Genomic DNA, 15,438 nt, shown 5'->3' on the forward strand with positions numbered 1-15,438 from the left:
TAAAATGTCTAACCCGGGGCGCCTGGGTGGCTCAGTCGGTTAAGCGACTGCCTTCGGCTCAGGTCATGATCCTGGAGTCCCGGGATCGAGTCCCGCATCGGGCTCCCTGCTCGGCGGGGGGTCTGCTTCTCCCTCTCCTGCTCCCCCCTCTTGTGCTCTCTCACTCTCTCTCTCTCAAATAAATAAATAAATAAAATCTTTAAAATAAAATAAAATGTCTAACCCAACACTCGTCACATCTTTTTGTTCTCCACCCTTCAGGGCCATGCGGGCCTTGTTCTGGTTTTGTGAAAATGCCATCACCCTTGCTTTTGGGCCCTTGCACACAGGCTCCTCTGCCTGGGATAGTCTTTCCTTAGATATTTCCTTGGTTCTGTATATACTTCCTTGTGATCCTTCATATCCTGAGATGATACTTCCACTGGGAAGCCCTCCCTGACCACCCAGGCTGGTCATATGACCTGCAGGACATTCCCACAGCCTCCCCCAGGTCACCCTGTCATGGCACGTGACACAGCAGTCTGAACTCTTAAGGCCTGGGAGTGCAGTATCTGGCACATGGTCAGTAAATGAGTGAATAGAAAGATCTGAAAATCTCTAACACGACACCGAGCATATTGTAGAAATCCAGTAAATGTTTGCAGACTTTATTGCCTACTAGGACAGGGGCAATACCTCCTGTTGGTAACATTCCGGACAGTTTGGGTGATTAAAGGGTAAAAATAATTGTTTTTTCTTGCCTGGTACCCCTGCCACTTTCTTCTGGCAACAAAACCCCAGTTTTCCTCTAAGGAATCGCCTCCATCCCACCTTTGGTCCTTACAGTTTAGGTGGGGCTAAACACTTCATAGAATTTGCACGTGACCCGACTCAGGTCTATTACCTGACTTACTGGAAAGTTTCAGAAAGGAGTGTTTTCTTTTCACTGAGCCAGTGTCTCCAGGGGAAGACAGACTGCCTGAGAATAGAAGGAGAGTTGAGGGGTGCCTGGGTGGCTCAGTCGGTCAGGCAGCCGACTCTTGATTTCGACTCAGGTCATGATTTTGGGGTCCTAGGATTGAGCCCTGCATCGGGCTCTGCACTGAGCGGGGAGTCTGTTGTCTCCCTCTCCCTTTGTTCCACCCCCTGCTCGCTCATGCGTGCTCTTTAAAATGGACAAATACATCTTTAAAAAAAAAAAAAAAAGGAGTTGAGGAAGCAACTGAGTCCTGATGACATCATTTGAGAACCTGGATCCAGCTAAACTTGAAGCCAACTGACCCATTTTGGTTATTCAGCCATTTACATTCCTTTTAAAAATTGCTTAAGCCAAGTTGAGTCCCATTTCTGTCATTTGCAACTGCAATATTTCTTACAGTTCGTAATCCTCCATGTTGTTCACTTATACATCTGCCCATCACATTTGGTCCTTTCAACCAAATAAAAGAACCACATAGACTTTGCCCCAAAGTGCAAGTTTACCTACTATTCTCAAATCTAAGTCATCATTATTTTTCGGAGATGTGTTGTACATCTGTCAATATTTAGACTTCCATGCCTGGTACCTTCCACACCATGGTCAGTAAATGGACATGTCAGATTGTCCTAAATGATTTTGAGTGTTAAGTCCAGGTTGATGGGAAAGGTAAGATGCTCATTCAGTAGCATGGCCCAAGTTGGACTCCAGGAAACACCCACAATAAGCACTGTATGCTGAACTTGTGCGCTGATTCCGGGAAAAGCCTGATAAAACAAACTTGGATTTTCCCTTTGACTGGCTGCTGCCAAGGACATGTGCTTTTATCATCAACATGATGGCTGAGACAGGCCTCACGTTTTATCCACCCAACTTCGCTACAGGGAAAAAGACAAACTTTGTGTGGGTGAAGAGGCAAAATGAAATGCTCTGAGATGCCTCATGGGAAGGAGGGTTACATCACTCAATCATCAATTACTGCTTGCATTCCAGTCCAACCTATACTTTTTGGTATATACCATACCACTCCCCACTTAGTCTGGGTCCAGCAAATTATGGACATTTTTTTTTTAACATATAACGTATTATTTGTTTCAGAGGTACAGGTCTGTGATTCAAGAGTCTTACACAATTCACTGTGCTCACCATAGCACATACCCTCCCCAATGTCTATCACCCAGCCACCCCATCCCTCCCACCCCCCCACCACTCCAGCAACCCTCAGTTTGTTTCCTGAGATTAAGAATTCCTCATATTAGTGAGATCATATGATACATGTCTTTCTCTGATTGACTTACTTCGCTTAGCATAATTATGGACATTTTATTATTTTTTTAAAAAGATTTTATTTATTTGACAGATACAGCGAGAGCACAAGCAGGGGGAGCAGGAGAAGGAAAGGGAGAAGCAGGCTCCCTGCCAAGCAGGGAGCCTGATGTGGGGCTCCATCCCGGGACTCTGGGATCATGACCTGAGCCGACCTGAGCCGAAGGCAGACACTTAAACCATCTGAGCCACCCAGGCACCCCAAATTGTGTACATTTTAATCTGCAGGTCTTTGCTGGTTCTATCTGCTTGGAATGCCCTTCTACACTGCAGAACTCTCTTGAGACCCAGGTCAAAGGTTAACTCCCCTGTGAACCCTTGCTCCTTTAATATTTTAAGCAGCTATTTTAAATATCTTAAAGTCAGGCTTTCTTAGCAGGGGACTGTAGGTCACTATGACTAGGCTTTGGAGATCTATCAACACCCCTGTGTTACCTGGGAATTGTGTGTCTTATGCTCATGTGCATTACTCTGGAGGGGAGGGTCAGAGCTTCAGAACCATCAAGTTCTTATGTGTCTCTCTAATGAGTTCCTTGAGGGCAGGGGTCACATCTTTCTTTTTTTTTTTTAAAGATTTTATTTATGAGAGAGAGAGAGCACTCATGAGCTGGGGGAGGGGTGGGGGGGCGGGGAGAGGGAGAAGCAGACTTCCCGCTGAGCAGGGAGCCTGATGAGGGGTTTCATCCCAGGACCCTGGGACCATGACCTGAGCCGAAGGAGGACGCTTAACAGACTGAGCCACCCAAGCACCCCACATCTTTTTCATCTTTAACTCTTCAGCACTGATCCACAAGACACTTATAACTGTGGCAGAAGGCTGTTAGTGACCCACAGAGGCAACGTTTTATAGGCAGAGAAAACAGAAAGTTTTAATTGCTGGTCAAGAGTTGTTTGTTCTTGATTGCAGCGTTCAACATGCAAATTACATTCACCTCTTGGTACAGAAATGGCGCCCTGCCACTTCCCAGGGACAGTTAATCCAGACGGAATGATTTCCTGGGCCAACCTTCACTACGTGTCTGCCAGCAATTGCCCTTTCTCCCTTCTTACAGCGATATGTAAACTCTCTTATCCAGAGTAACTGGGAAATGAGGTCTTTCGTTCAACTGAGTAGCCATATTCGGTATAGCACTGTTGATCTGTCAATGGATTTGATATCTTCTGAACTCCAGCTCAAGACCTCAGATTATGTATCCTATCTTTGATGATCCCAAAGGCACTTGAGAATCCGGCAGTGTCTCAGTGTTGCCGATTTTCACTGGACAGTGTTAAGAGATAGAAGGCTGGCTAAGTCTGTCCTAGCCCTGGGTATTCACTCTGAAAAGAGCTTATCTGAATCAGGTTTTGACCCATTTGCTCTTTATGTCACTCGGTAGGCTCAAAACGAACAACACAGGGAGCTTTCACTTTGCTCATCCATAGCTCCTAAATTTTCAGTAATGAAAATGTATCATTTGTGTAAAGAAAGTTGTAGAAATACTAACAAAAAATTAAAGGTAAAACACAAGGGGTGTTTGGATCCCAAGAAAACAGGTGTTCGCTGTGGTTAGAAGTCAGGCTGACTGTGCTTAATAATTAGGGTATAACTGACAATGCATTTTCCAAAGACTGAATTTTTGCTAAGTTTTATATATTATTACTAGCTTGAGTATTCCCCCTTTCTTTGACTTTCATTATCAGAGTCACCAGAAGGAAAATGTAAAACATTTTAAAAATAGCCATTTCCGGGTAAGTCATCTAGCACAGACTCCTCAAATGTCTCTAGTTTCAGACATACAGGGGAACCTGGCTCAGATAAGAACACTTCCTGCTGAACACCCTGCCGGCTCATGCATCCTCCTTTTTATTCTGAGAGGCTTCCAGCTCAAACCAAAGTTACAAAGTTAACCGCTACTCTGAGTTCCTGACACAGCAAATCCCTGCGTGGTCTTCAAAAAATAGAGGTCTGTAATTCCTTCTTGAACATGCCTTCGAAGTGGAGGTCTTTGGCCATGAGCTCCTCTTCGACATCATCCAGTGCCCACTGGTGATCCGTCAGCTCCAAAGCTTCCCACTCTGTCTGCAAAGGAAGAAGACACCAGGGAAGGGAGAGAAGGGCTGTTACTAACAGCAGTGCTGATGTGGCTGGCCAGCAGCTGGATTAAGCTATTTACACGTATAGACTCATTTACTCTATGAGGTAGGGGCTGCCACCTGCCCTGTGCACCCCCGTGCTCAATTTGTAGGCAAAGAGAATAAGGCTAAAAAAGGTAAAATAATTTGTCTGAGGTCACTAGAGCTAGTAACTAATTACATTTCTCAAATAGTCTATTAACGCTGATTACTTTTGCCTTTAATTAGTAGGTTTAAAAAAATGCTTTAGAAAAGATAATATGCAATACACATGTTAGCTCATGGCTTTTTAAAAAAATTTTTATTTAAATTCTAGTTAGTTAACACACAATGCAATACTGGATTCAGGAACAGAATTCAGTGATTCATCACTTACATGCAACACCCAGCGCTCATCACGACACGTGCCCTCCTTAATACCCATCACCCATCTAGTCCATTCTCCCACTCACCTCCCTCCATCAACCCTATTTGTTCTCTATCGTTAAGAGTCTCTCATGGTTTGTTTCCCTCTCTCCCCACTCCCCATATGTTCGTCTCTTTTGTTTCTTAAATTCCACGAGTGCAATCATATGGTATTTGTCTTTCTCTGACTGACTTCACTTAGTATAATACATTCTAGCTCCATCCACATCATTGCAAATGGCAAGATTTCATTTTTTTTTTTTTTAAGATTTCATTTTTTGATTGCTGAGTAATATTCCATTGTGTGTGTGTGTGTGTGTGTATACACACATCTTTATCCATTTGTTTTTTTTTTTTAAGATTTTATTTATTTATTTGAGACAGAGAGAGAACAAGAGCAGGGGGAGAGGGGCAGAGGAAGAGGAAGGGCGAGAATCAGACTCCCCACTGAGCAAGGAGTCCGATGTGGGGCTCGATCTCAGGACCCTGGGATCATGACCCGAGCCAGAGGCAGGCACTTAACCAACTGAGCCACCCAGGCGCCCCTCCATTCTTTGTTTAAAAATACAATTCACATACCATAAGCTTCACCCTTGGAATATGTACAATTTAGTGGTTTTTAGTATGTTCACAAAGACCATCACGACTACCTAATTCCAGAACACTTTCATCACCACAAAAAGAAACTGTTTCAAATAGCAGATGCTCCCCATTAAATCCCTCCCCCAACCTCTGGCAACTACCACTTCACTTTCTTTGGATTCATCTATTCTGGATACAATATATGGCTTTTTCTTACTGGTTTCTTTCACTTATGATGTTTTCAAGGTTCCTCACTGCTGTAGCATGTATCAGTACATCATTCCTTTTTGTTAAATATTCCACTGAACACTTTCATTGACCATACACTGTTATGTATATTCCAAAATGTTTCATTTTGTTCATCTGTTCATAAAATAATGGACATTTGGATTGTTTCTATTCTTGGACTATTAGGAATAGTGCTCTGAACGTTCTTTTTTTTTTTTTAAGATTTTATTTATTCATTTGTCAGAGAGAGAGACAGCGAGAGAGGGAACACAAGCAGGGGGAGTGGGAGAGAGAGAAGCAGGCTTCCCGCTGAGCAGGGAGCACAACGCGGGGCTTGATCCCAGGACCCTGGGATCATGACTTGAGCTGAAGGCAGACGCTTAACTGACTGAGTCACCCAGGGGCCCCTCTGAACATTCTTGTACAAGTTTTTGTGTGGGCTTAAGTTTTCAATTCCCTAAGTGCGGCATTGCTGGTCATATGGAAATTATGTTTAGGGGAGGGGGGTGGGAGGATGGGTTAGCCTGGTGATGGGTATTGAGGAGGGCACGTTTTGCATGGAGCACTGGGTGTTATGCACAAACAATGAATCATGGAACACTACATCTAAAACTAATGATGGAATGTATGGGGATTAACATAACAATAAAAATTAAAATAAATAAATGAAAGAAAGAAAGAAAAATTATGTTTAACTTTTTGAGGATAGGCTAAAAACTGCTTTCCAAAGTGGCTGCACCATTACCAGCAAGTAGGATGATTCCAATTTCTCCACATCCTTGTCAACACCTGTTCGTGTCCATCTTTTTTATTATAGTCACCGAGTGAGTCACTGTGGTTTTGATTTGCATTTCTCCAATGGCTAACAATGTTGAGCATGCTTTCATGAGCTTATTGGGTATTTGTATATCTTCTGTGGAGAAATGTTTGTTCAAAACTTTTGCCCATTTTTAACTGGATGTCTTACTACAGCTGAGTTCTGAGAGTTCTTTATTCTGAATACTAGACCCTTATTAGAGATATGATTTGCAAACATGTTCTCTAATACTATCTTTTCATTTTCTTGATGGTGCCCTTCGAAGTACAAAAGTTTTCATTTTTACAAAGTTCCATTTATTTTTCCTTTGTCGCTTGTACTTTTAGTGTCATGTCTAAGAAGTCACTGCCTAATCCAGCGTCAAACATTTTACACCTATGTTTTCTTCTAAGGGTTTTATAGTTTTAGCTCTTACACCACTTAAAGTTTTTTCTTTTTTTTACTGTGGTAATATATAAATAACAAAATTTGCCACTTTTAACCTTTGTAAGTATACAATTCAATGGCATTAATTATATTCACAATGTTGTGCAACCATCAAGACTATGTATTTCCAAAAATTTTCATCCCCTGAAACAGAAACTCTGTACCCAGTCAGCAGTAAGACTATTCTTTCCCCCACTGAACTGTCTTGGCACCTCTGACAAAAGTCAATTGATCTTAAACATATGGGTTTATTTCTGACCTCTCAATTCCACTCCACTGATCTATAGATCCTTATGCCAGTACCACACAGTGTTGATTACTGTAGCTCTGAAGTAGGTTTTAAAATCGGGAAGTGTGAGTCTTCCAACTTTATTCATATTAAAGTTTTTTGGGCTATTCTGGGTCTCTTGCATTTCCATATGATCTTCAGGATCAGCCTATCAATTTCTGCAAAAAAGGTACGTGGAATTTTGAGAGGGACTGTATTGACTCTGTAGATCAATTTTGGGAGTACTGCCATCTTGACAATATTAAGTCTTCTAATCCATGAACATGGATGTCTTTCCATTCATTCAGGTCTTACCTAATTTCTTTCAGCAAAGCCTTGTAATTTCAGTGTACAAGTCTTGTCTTTCTTTTGTTGAATTTATTTCTAAGTATTTTATTCATTTTGATACTATTGTAAATGGAATTTTTTTCTTTTTTTTTTTTTAAAGATTTTATTTATTTATTTGCCAGAGAAAGAGTGAGAGAGAGAGAGAGTGCACAAGCAGGAGGGGTGGCAGGCAGAGGGAGAAGCGGCTCCTTGCTGAACAGGGAGCCCGATGCGGACGCTATCCCAGAGCCCTGGGATCATGACCTGAGCCGATGGTAGACGCATAACCGACTGAGCCACCCAGGCGTCCCTGGAATTTTTTTCTTATTTTCAGATTTTTTATTACCAGTGTGTAGAAATACAACTGATTTTTGCATCTTTACCCTGCATCTTCTAAAACCTTGCTGGACTTGTTTGTTAGCTCTACACAGTTTTTCTTGTGGGTTGTTTACAATATTCTATATACAAGACCATGTCATCTTGTAAACAGATCATTTCCTTCTTCCTTCTTCCTTTCTAATGTGGATGCCTTTTATTTCTTCTTGCCTAACGGCCCTGGCTAATCATCCAGCACAACGTTCAACAGAAGTGGCATGAGTGGATATTCTTATCTTGTTCCTAATCTTAGGGGAAAAGCTGTTAGTGTTTCACCACTGAGTATGATGTTAGCTGTGGGTTTTTCATAGATGCCTTTCATCAAGATGAGCAAATTCCCTTCTATTTCTAGTTTTTATCATGAAAAATTAGTGAGATTTTGCTGTACAAAAATTATACTGGACTTTACATATTGCAGAATCATTTCATGAAAAGGCTTTAAGTATTGATCTTTTTTTTTAAATAAAATTTATATCTGATGCCCACAGGGTCCAAAATAGCTCAAAATATCCTAAATGTTTACCTGGTGTCTCTGAATGAACTCTTTTACAGCTTCATTTACAGTGTGGATTAAATTTGAGTAAGCGTTTAAAAACTAGGTAAAAGTACCAAGAATCTCCAATTTATTTAACAGCTGACTCTGTCTAAGGAATAAGAAATATGTAAGCAAAAATTCATTTTTGCTAAATTTAAATGATGGAACCATACATATCACACTCTCTTCAGGGAACCGGTCTTTAAAGTAACTGTCTGCTAATGCCTTTCGGAGTTTAGTGAAGCTACAGGAGGTGTGAGTGTACCTTGAAAGCTTTGTTGGTGTCTGCGGGCATGGCCATGGCTGCTCCCGTCATCTGCTCCTGCATCATCCGTGACTGGTCCGCGGCTGCAGTATAAGACACACCTATGTGACCGCCGGGGCTCGGCAAGCACCCAGCACCCTCCGGGAAAAACGGTCCTCACGCAACACGGACAGATGCTCAGGAATGGATGCGAGTACTGCATGACAGATTCCCTGACTGGCCCTCCCACACACTGGCTATGTGACCTAGGGAAAGTCACTTTACCTCTCCTGAAAAGTGGGCATGATAATAACAGAAGGTAACTGAAGGAAGTGCTACACTTTATTTCAAATGTAAACAATAACTACAGCCACCGAGGCTGTAGTATTTCAAATGTAAACAATAACTACAGCTCAAGCCAAGGTATTGAGCAACTACCTTATGCCAGGTACTTTACTAAGTGCTTTCCATATTCTACCTCATTTACTCCTCACAACAAACTCTGAAGCTAATTATTTAGGTCTCTGTTTTACGAATGAGCACAGGATTCAAGTGGTTAAGTCACTTGCCCAAGGTCCCAGCCATGAAATAAGAGAGCCAGGATTGGTCCTGGGAAGAACTCTAGTCAATGAACTAACTGGTCAAACCAGGCCTTGTTTCAGCTTCAGTTTACAGGCTTACATTACTGGTACTGGATTCCTCACAGGAGGCTTTCAGACTTTAGGGAACTAAATATTGCCCCCATGATTTCCAGGGAGAATTCAGATCTTCAGTTGACCCTGGAATTTTTTTTTTTTTTTAAAGATTTTTTTATTTATTTGACAGAGGGAGACACAGCAAGAGAGGGAACACAAGCAGGGGGAGTGGGAGAGGGAGAAGCAGGCTTCCTGCAGAGCAGGGAGCCTGATGCGGGGCTCGATCCCAGGACTCTGGGATCATGACCTGAGCCGAAGGCAGACGCCCAACAACTGAGCCACCCAGGCGCCCCTGGAATTTTTTTTTTTTAAAGATTTTAAATAGTCTCTACACCCAGGGTGGGGCTTGAACTTACAACCCTGAGATCAAGAGTCGCATGCTCCACCGACTGAGCCAGTCAGGCTCCCCGACCCTGGAATTTTTAAGACTCTTGCAGAATACCTCAGAAACTTCAGAAGTTTAGGGAGTAAAGCATGGTATTTGACTATGCTAACAAACATAACAGCCTACAGGAGTTTTCTGGCCCTGGCATGGGTGATTGTCTATCAAAGTATTTGCTTATTAAACCCAACATGCTTCTTACCATTATCTTGGCCCAGAATCAGAGAGTAAATGCTCCGAAGCCCAAAGACATTGAGGAAGTACCAGGATGCAGAACTCACCCTAGGAAAGCAAAAGTGAAACAACATAGGTAGTTATTTTAGAATTAACAGAGTTCACACTTTTCTATCACCCAAAGAGTATATAAAGAAATCACTTGGGGTAGGCTAAAAGTTGTCATAATCCACCCATGGCATTTTCAGTGGCGTTTCAATGAGAAAAACCAAAAATCTATTCCTGGAAGTATGCAAATTGGAAATCCTGTTCTTTAAGGGACATCGGTTTTAGATTTTGTTTTGTGTTTTTATAAAGGAAAGAAAGTTCTTACCAGGATGCATCTAATGTGAGTAGTTCAATTCCCTGTTGCAGCATAGGCTTAAAACGGAGAGTCAGTGGAAATGGGACCTTGGCTGCAGAAAAGAGAGAGAAAGTTTACAATCTTTCCTTGCTGTTTTTAGAACAGTTTAAGCATGAATGCATGTAATCCTTCCCTGAGGAGGTGGAAACTCTGTACCATACAGTTTGAAAATGATTTCTACCAGGAAATTTGTGTCAATTTATGAAAAAAAAATAACAGTCAAATGTCACTCTGTTATAGTTCCTTGAACTCCAGCTTCTCTATTGCTTAACAACAGGGACTCTGGCTGAGTTATGACTTAAAATTAGAAAAGAAACTTGCACTAAACTGTTAAACCCAAAGTGGAATATATACATATATTGAACTACATTCCTGAGAAATGAAATTGATTCAAAACAAATTATAAACAAATAGACAAACAACTCACTGCAATACTTAGAAAATGAAGTCAAAATAGAAACATGCTGGGGTGCCTTTGTGGCTCAGTCGTTAAGCATCTGCCTTTAGCTCAGGTCATGATCCCAGGGTCCTGCTTGGCAGGAAGCCTGCTTCTCCCTCTCCCACTTCCCCTGCTTGTGTTCCCTCTCTCGCTGTGTCTAGCTCTGTCAAATAAATAAAATCTTAAAAAAAAAAAAAATAGAAACATGTTTCCCTTCATCCTACTTAACTAGAATTAATTTTGGATACAAACGAGCAAGCCATTCACTTAAGTTCCTATTTGTAAAAAAGCATCCACATTGGGCGCCTGGGTGGCTCAGTTGGTTAAGCGACTGCCTTCGGCTCAGGTCATGATCCCAGGGTCCTGGGATCGAGTCCCACATCGGGCTCCCGGCTCAGCGGGGAGCCTGCTTCTCCCTCTGACCCTCGCCCCTCTCATGCTGTTTCTCGCTCGCTTGCTCTCAAATAAATAAATAAATAAAATCTTAAAAAAAAAAAAAAAAGCATCCACATCATGAACTAATGATGAGTTTGGGATAAGAGCCATAACATCATGGCATGTTAATTTTTTTTCAAAGAATGTGATTAGTTTCCAGGGCACCTGGGTAGCTCAGTTGGTGAAGTGTCTGCCTTTGGCTCAGGTCAAGATCTCAGGGTCCTGGGACATGTTGGGCTTCCTGCTCAGCAGGGAGCCTGCTTCTCTCTCCCCCTCGCCCTGTGCCCTTCCCCCTGCTCATGCTTGCTCTCTCATGCTCTCCCTCTCTCAACTAAATACCATCTTAAAAAAAAAAAAAAAAGACCGTGATTAGTTTCCAATAGAGGATATGGGACCTGTTATTTTAGTGTCTCAGCAGCACGTGGATTTCTCTGAACAGGGATATGGGAAAGGATCACAGATAAGTGAACCTGAAGTCTTCCAGGTCTGTAACTTACTTGTGACAAAGCCTGAGAAAGTCATGTTGATCCATCCACCAATGAGAATCATAGGGAGCACATTTGTTACATTGCCTTTCATCATGTCTGTGAGCATAGTGGGATCTATGACAAAAACATGAGACCACAACATTTTACCACTGTTGGCAGGGACTTCTCCCTGATTTTCTATAAATTTTTAATTTACATGATCATTAAATACAAGTTCACTGTAAAAAATTCAAATGACTTGGAAACATAGGATGTAGACAGTTTCTCTGAGCCCACTCTGAATACTTTTAACTGTTTGTTGCATATCCTTCCATCTTTATACATATGTGTATAAATATGCATGTATATGTATACACACAACAGTTTCCATATATACACAATGAAGGAATATTATGCTTACTAATCTGCTTCTTAATTTTAAAAAAGTAAATATATTGTAAATGGTATTTTCACATTGGTATATCTCTCTCACTATTTTCATGTGTGCATAGGAATCTACTATGTGGTCACACTTATTACTTTTGGATGGACCTATAGATTGTTCCTGTCAGATTGTCCTTCAACAATAGCGAGAGGGCCTAACTTCCCATGACTTTGACAGTAGCAGCTTTGTGAAGCTTTCAATCTTTGCCAGTTTAATGGTCTAAAAAGGACATCTTGGGGGCGCCTGGGTGGCTCAGTTGCTTAAGCATCGACTCTAGATTTTGGCTCAGGTCATGATCTCAGGGTCATGTGTTTGAGCCCTACACTGGGCTCTGTGCTCTGTGGGGAGTCGGTTTGAGATTCTCTCTTTAGCTCCTTCTGCTTCTATCCCCCAACCCCTACCTCGTGTATGCACATCTCTCTCTCTCTCAAATAATTAAATCTTAAAAAAAAAACTTAAAAGGATATCTTGTTCTAATTTGCATTCTGTGGATTTTAGTGAAGTCAAATATCTTCATACACAAATTGGTCTTTTGTTTCTTGTGGGTTTTCTAAAAGACTTATTAAAACCAATTGCTGTACCTTCTGTCTGGGTTTCTTACCTAGAGAAATGAGTATTAAAATGAGAGAACAGCCAACACAGAATAAATTATTTTGTTTTACTTTAAAAGTGCTGTATTTTTTCACATGACTAGGGTCAGTGGAAGTAAGAAATCTGTTAGAGCAAAAACTGTAGGGTGGGCCAAGCAACCATGTCTGACAAAGAAATGGCTGGCCTAGGGAAGTGGTTAAGAGCTCCTCCTCTTTCAGACAGAAGCTGGGTGGCCATCTGTCAGCAACGGGATCCAGGCACTGGGTAGGAGCTGGGACTGGGATGCTTTTCCAACTGTGCTCTGCAGAGCCCTGGGTCCTGAGGAACAGCAAAGGGAAGAGACAAAGGGACGATGGCTCTAGCTTTCTCACCCCCCAGCCAAGGGCTCTTTTTTTTTAAATCCACTTTATACATTGGGGTTCCCAGATGATTTATTTGAAAAAGAGAGCTCCACTTGTGTAGATGCCTATACCAGACGATCTCTAAGGCCCCTGAGATTATTCTCTCATACAATTTAACATTTAAATAAATTCACATCCTCCCTGCCCTCCCCCCAACTCCTGTTAAGAATCTTCCTTAAAGATGACAGAAGGGAGTAAACATACCAGTCATAGGAGAAGGAGGCACTACCTTCCTTTTAGTTTTTTTGAAAAATCCATCCTCTGGGTTGTTGAAGTAATATTTTCGTGTCAAGAAAGACTAGTAGAAAAGAGAGCTTTTTAAGTCTTAAAACTGTGACATAGCAAGTTGTCAAATTATTCCCCAGAGGTTTAGTCAGAAGGCCCTTGGAATAGGCTGTTACACTCAGAGCTGGCCGCCTACTTGGCAGCCAACCTGACACTTTAGCTGAGTCACATTTAAAAACAATTTCCTAAGAAGGGCAAGGTCACAAAGACAGCAGATATCACTAGGCCACAGCTTAATTACAGATTTGCCAAACTTCAGCTTTCCCCAAAGAATCCCCTCATTAAACATTCAGATATCTACTGCCCTCAACAGTGAGTCATGGAGCTTTCAATAAAAGATAAATGAGTACCTGTTTGGGAATGTATTTTCCATTTTCCCTGAGGACTCTGCTCCGAATTAGGACTTGACTGAAAAATACAACCAAGACAATGAGATTTTTAAAAGCGAAACACTAGAAGAAAATGAGAGAATAAGAGTGGAAGACCTATTTAAATACAAGAGAGAACCTATTTGGCAACAGTCCTGTGGGGACACTTTTCAAAATACAAGTGTCCTTAAAACCAATATAACATATTTAACCCAAAAATCAGGTCTTCAAAAAAGAAGTCACTATGTTTATGAACAAAAGATTTCTGAGGAAGGCACATTTGGAACATCACACTCAGCTTTTTCTTACTTTTTAAGAAGCTAAGAAGGAACTTTCTCTGTGTGAAAAAAGTAATAGTTGGATGCTCCTCAGAAGATCTGGGGGCAGGAGGAGGGAGGAAGGGTGAGGATAAAAGAAAGAACTTCTAAAACCCCACAGAGAAAGGAGTACAAGATTTGACAGGGTTGTTCCCTGACAGACAACAAATAGAAATTCCAGCAGGATTCAGACCGTTAGTAAACTCTCAATAAACATTTACTGAATTAATAAATTATTTGGTGATATCTGACTATAATTGATCATTAAAGATAACAGAGTGCGATGAAAGTAGGTGGTGCTAAGATACAGATGCCAAACAGAACAGAGATCAAAATACCAATGTTTGCTAGGTTTTCAAAAGTTGTTTTAATGGAGGCGGCGGGCACCTCCTTAAGTTCATGGAAATACTTCTTGAAAAGTGAAAAAAAATGCAGACAGAAAGGAACATAAAAGCCGTGCTTGGTTTTCTCTCTACTCCTTAGTATAAACCACCTGCTCTAATCAGGGTCCCCTTGTCACCTTATGCATATTCTAGCCTTTCCACGTGCTGGGAATGCTTTAGTGCCCCTCTCCTTCACGAGTTCTGCCCCATCATACCGTAACACCTTCTTTAAGCCCTGCCTTCTCCTTGAAACTCTGCCTGGGGCCCTCATGAAATTCTCTCTGGTCTTCCTCCTCTTGACCTCGTTGTACTGTACGGTTGACTGCTCTATACACAGGCCTACAGAGGTGACATGCAATATGTTCTGTCCCTGGGAGCTAGTCTAAAGGTACTCCAAGTGTGGCCTATGTACCAGTGCTGGTCTGTGATGAGGTTAAGCGCAGATATTGAGAGTAAGGGTTTAGAAACGTTTATAATAATTTGGTATTTCCACAACATCCAAATAAATATGTACTACAGTATTTTACAAAAGCATCAGTCTATGATAGATTGGAAATAAAAAAAAAAAAAAAAAAAACTGGTCCTTCATCACTGATGGTTTAGGCAGCATTGGGTCTAGAGTAATGGGTAAAAATTTAAGCTCTGGAGTTGAACAGATGGGTTCAAATCCTGGCTCTGCCACTCATTAGGTCTGTGATCTTGGCTGAGTCATTTAAATTCCCCATGCCTCCTTTCATATTCTGCACAATAACAGATTTGTTCTCATTGGACAAATACCTCTTGAGCTTCTGAATGCCATGTACTATTAGGTGACATGAACAACAGTGATCAAAAAGCAAGTATCTCGGGGTGCCTGGGTGGCTCAGTCATTAAGCGTCTACCTTCAGCTCAGCTCATGATCCCAGGGTCCTTGAATGGAGCCCCGCATCGGGCTCCCTGCTCAGCGGGAAGCCTGCTTCTCCCTCTCCCACTCCCCCTGCTTGTGTTCCCTCTCTCACTGTGTCTCTGTCAAATAAATAAATAAAATCTTAAAAAAAAAAAAAAGCAAGTATC

General features: G+C 41.6%; 1 protein-coding gene across 1 annotated transcript in view; it reads right to left on the bottom strand.

Annotated features, from left to right (window-relative positions):
- Window positions 1–2,276: 2,276 nt before the first annotated feature.
- Window positions 2,277–15,438, bottom strand: part of EMC3 (ER membrane protein complex subunit 3) — a 19,252-nt gene continuing 6,090 nt past the window's right edge. Inside the window, exons 2-8 of the mRNA XM_006738993.3 lie at window positions 13,668–13,725; window positions 13,237–13,330; window positions 11,626–11,730; window positions 10,225–10,306; window positions 9,880–9,959; window positions 8,622–8,704; window positions 2,277–4,340 (exon numbers count right to left, since the gene is read on the bottom strand). Of these exons, the coding sequence (XP_006739056.1) occupies window positions 4,212–4,340; window positions 8,622–8,704; window positions 9,880–9,959; window positions 10,225–10,306; window positions 11,626–11,730; window positions 13,237–13,330; window positions 13,668–13,725 (631 nt within the window). The 3' untranslated portion in view covers window positions 2,277–4,211. The remainder of the gene's footprint in view (window positions 4,341–8,621; window positions 8,705–9,879; window positions 9,960–10,224; window positions 10,307–11,625; window positions 11,731–13,236; window positions 13,331–13,667; window positions 13,726–15,438) is intronic.

This window comes from Leptonychotes weddellii, chromosome 1 (genome assembly GCF_054177405.1).
Source record: "Leptonychotes weddellii isolate Sample4059 chromosome 1, ASM5417740v2, whole genome shotgun sequence".
NCBI classification, from domain to species: Eukaryota; Metazoa; Chordata; class Mammalia; order Carnivora; family Phocidae; genus Leptonychotes; species Leptonychotes weddellii.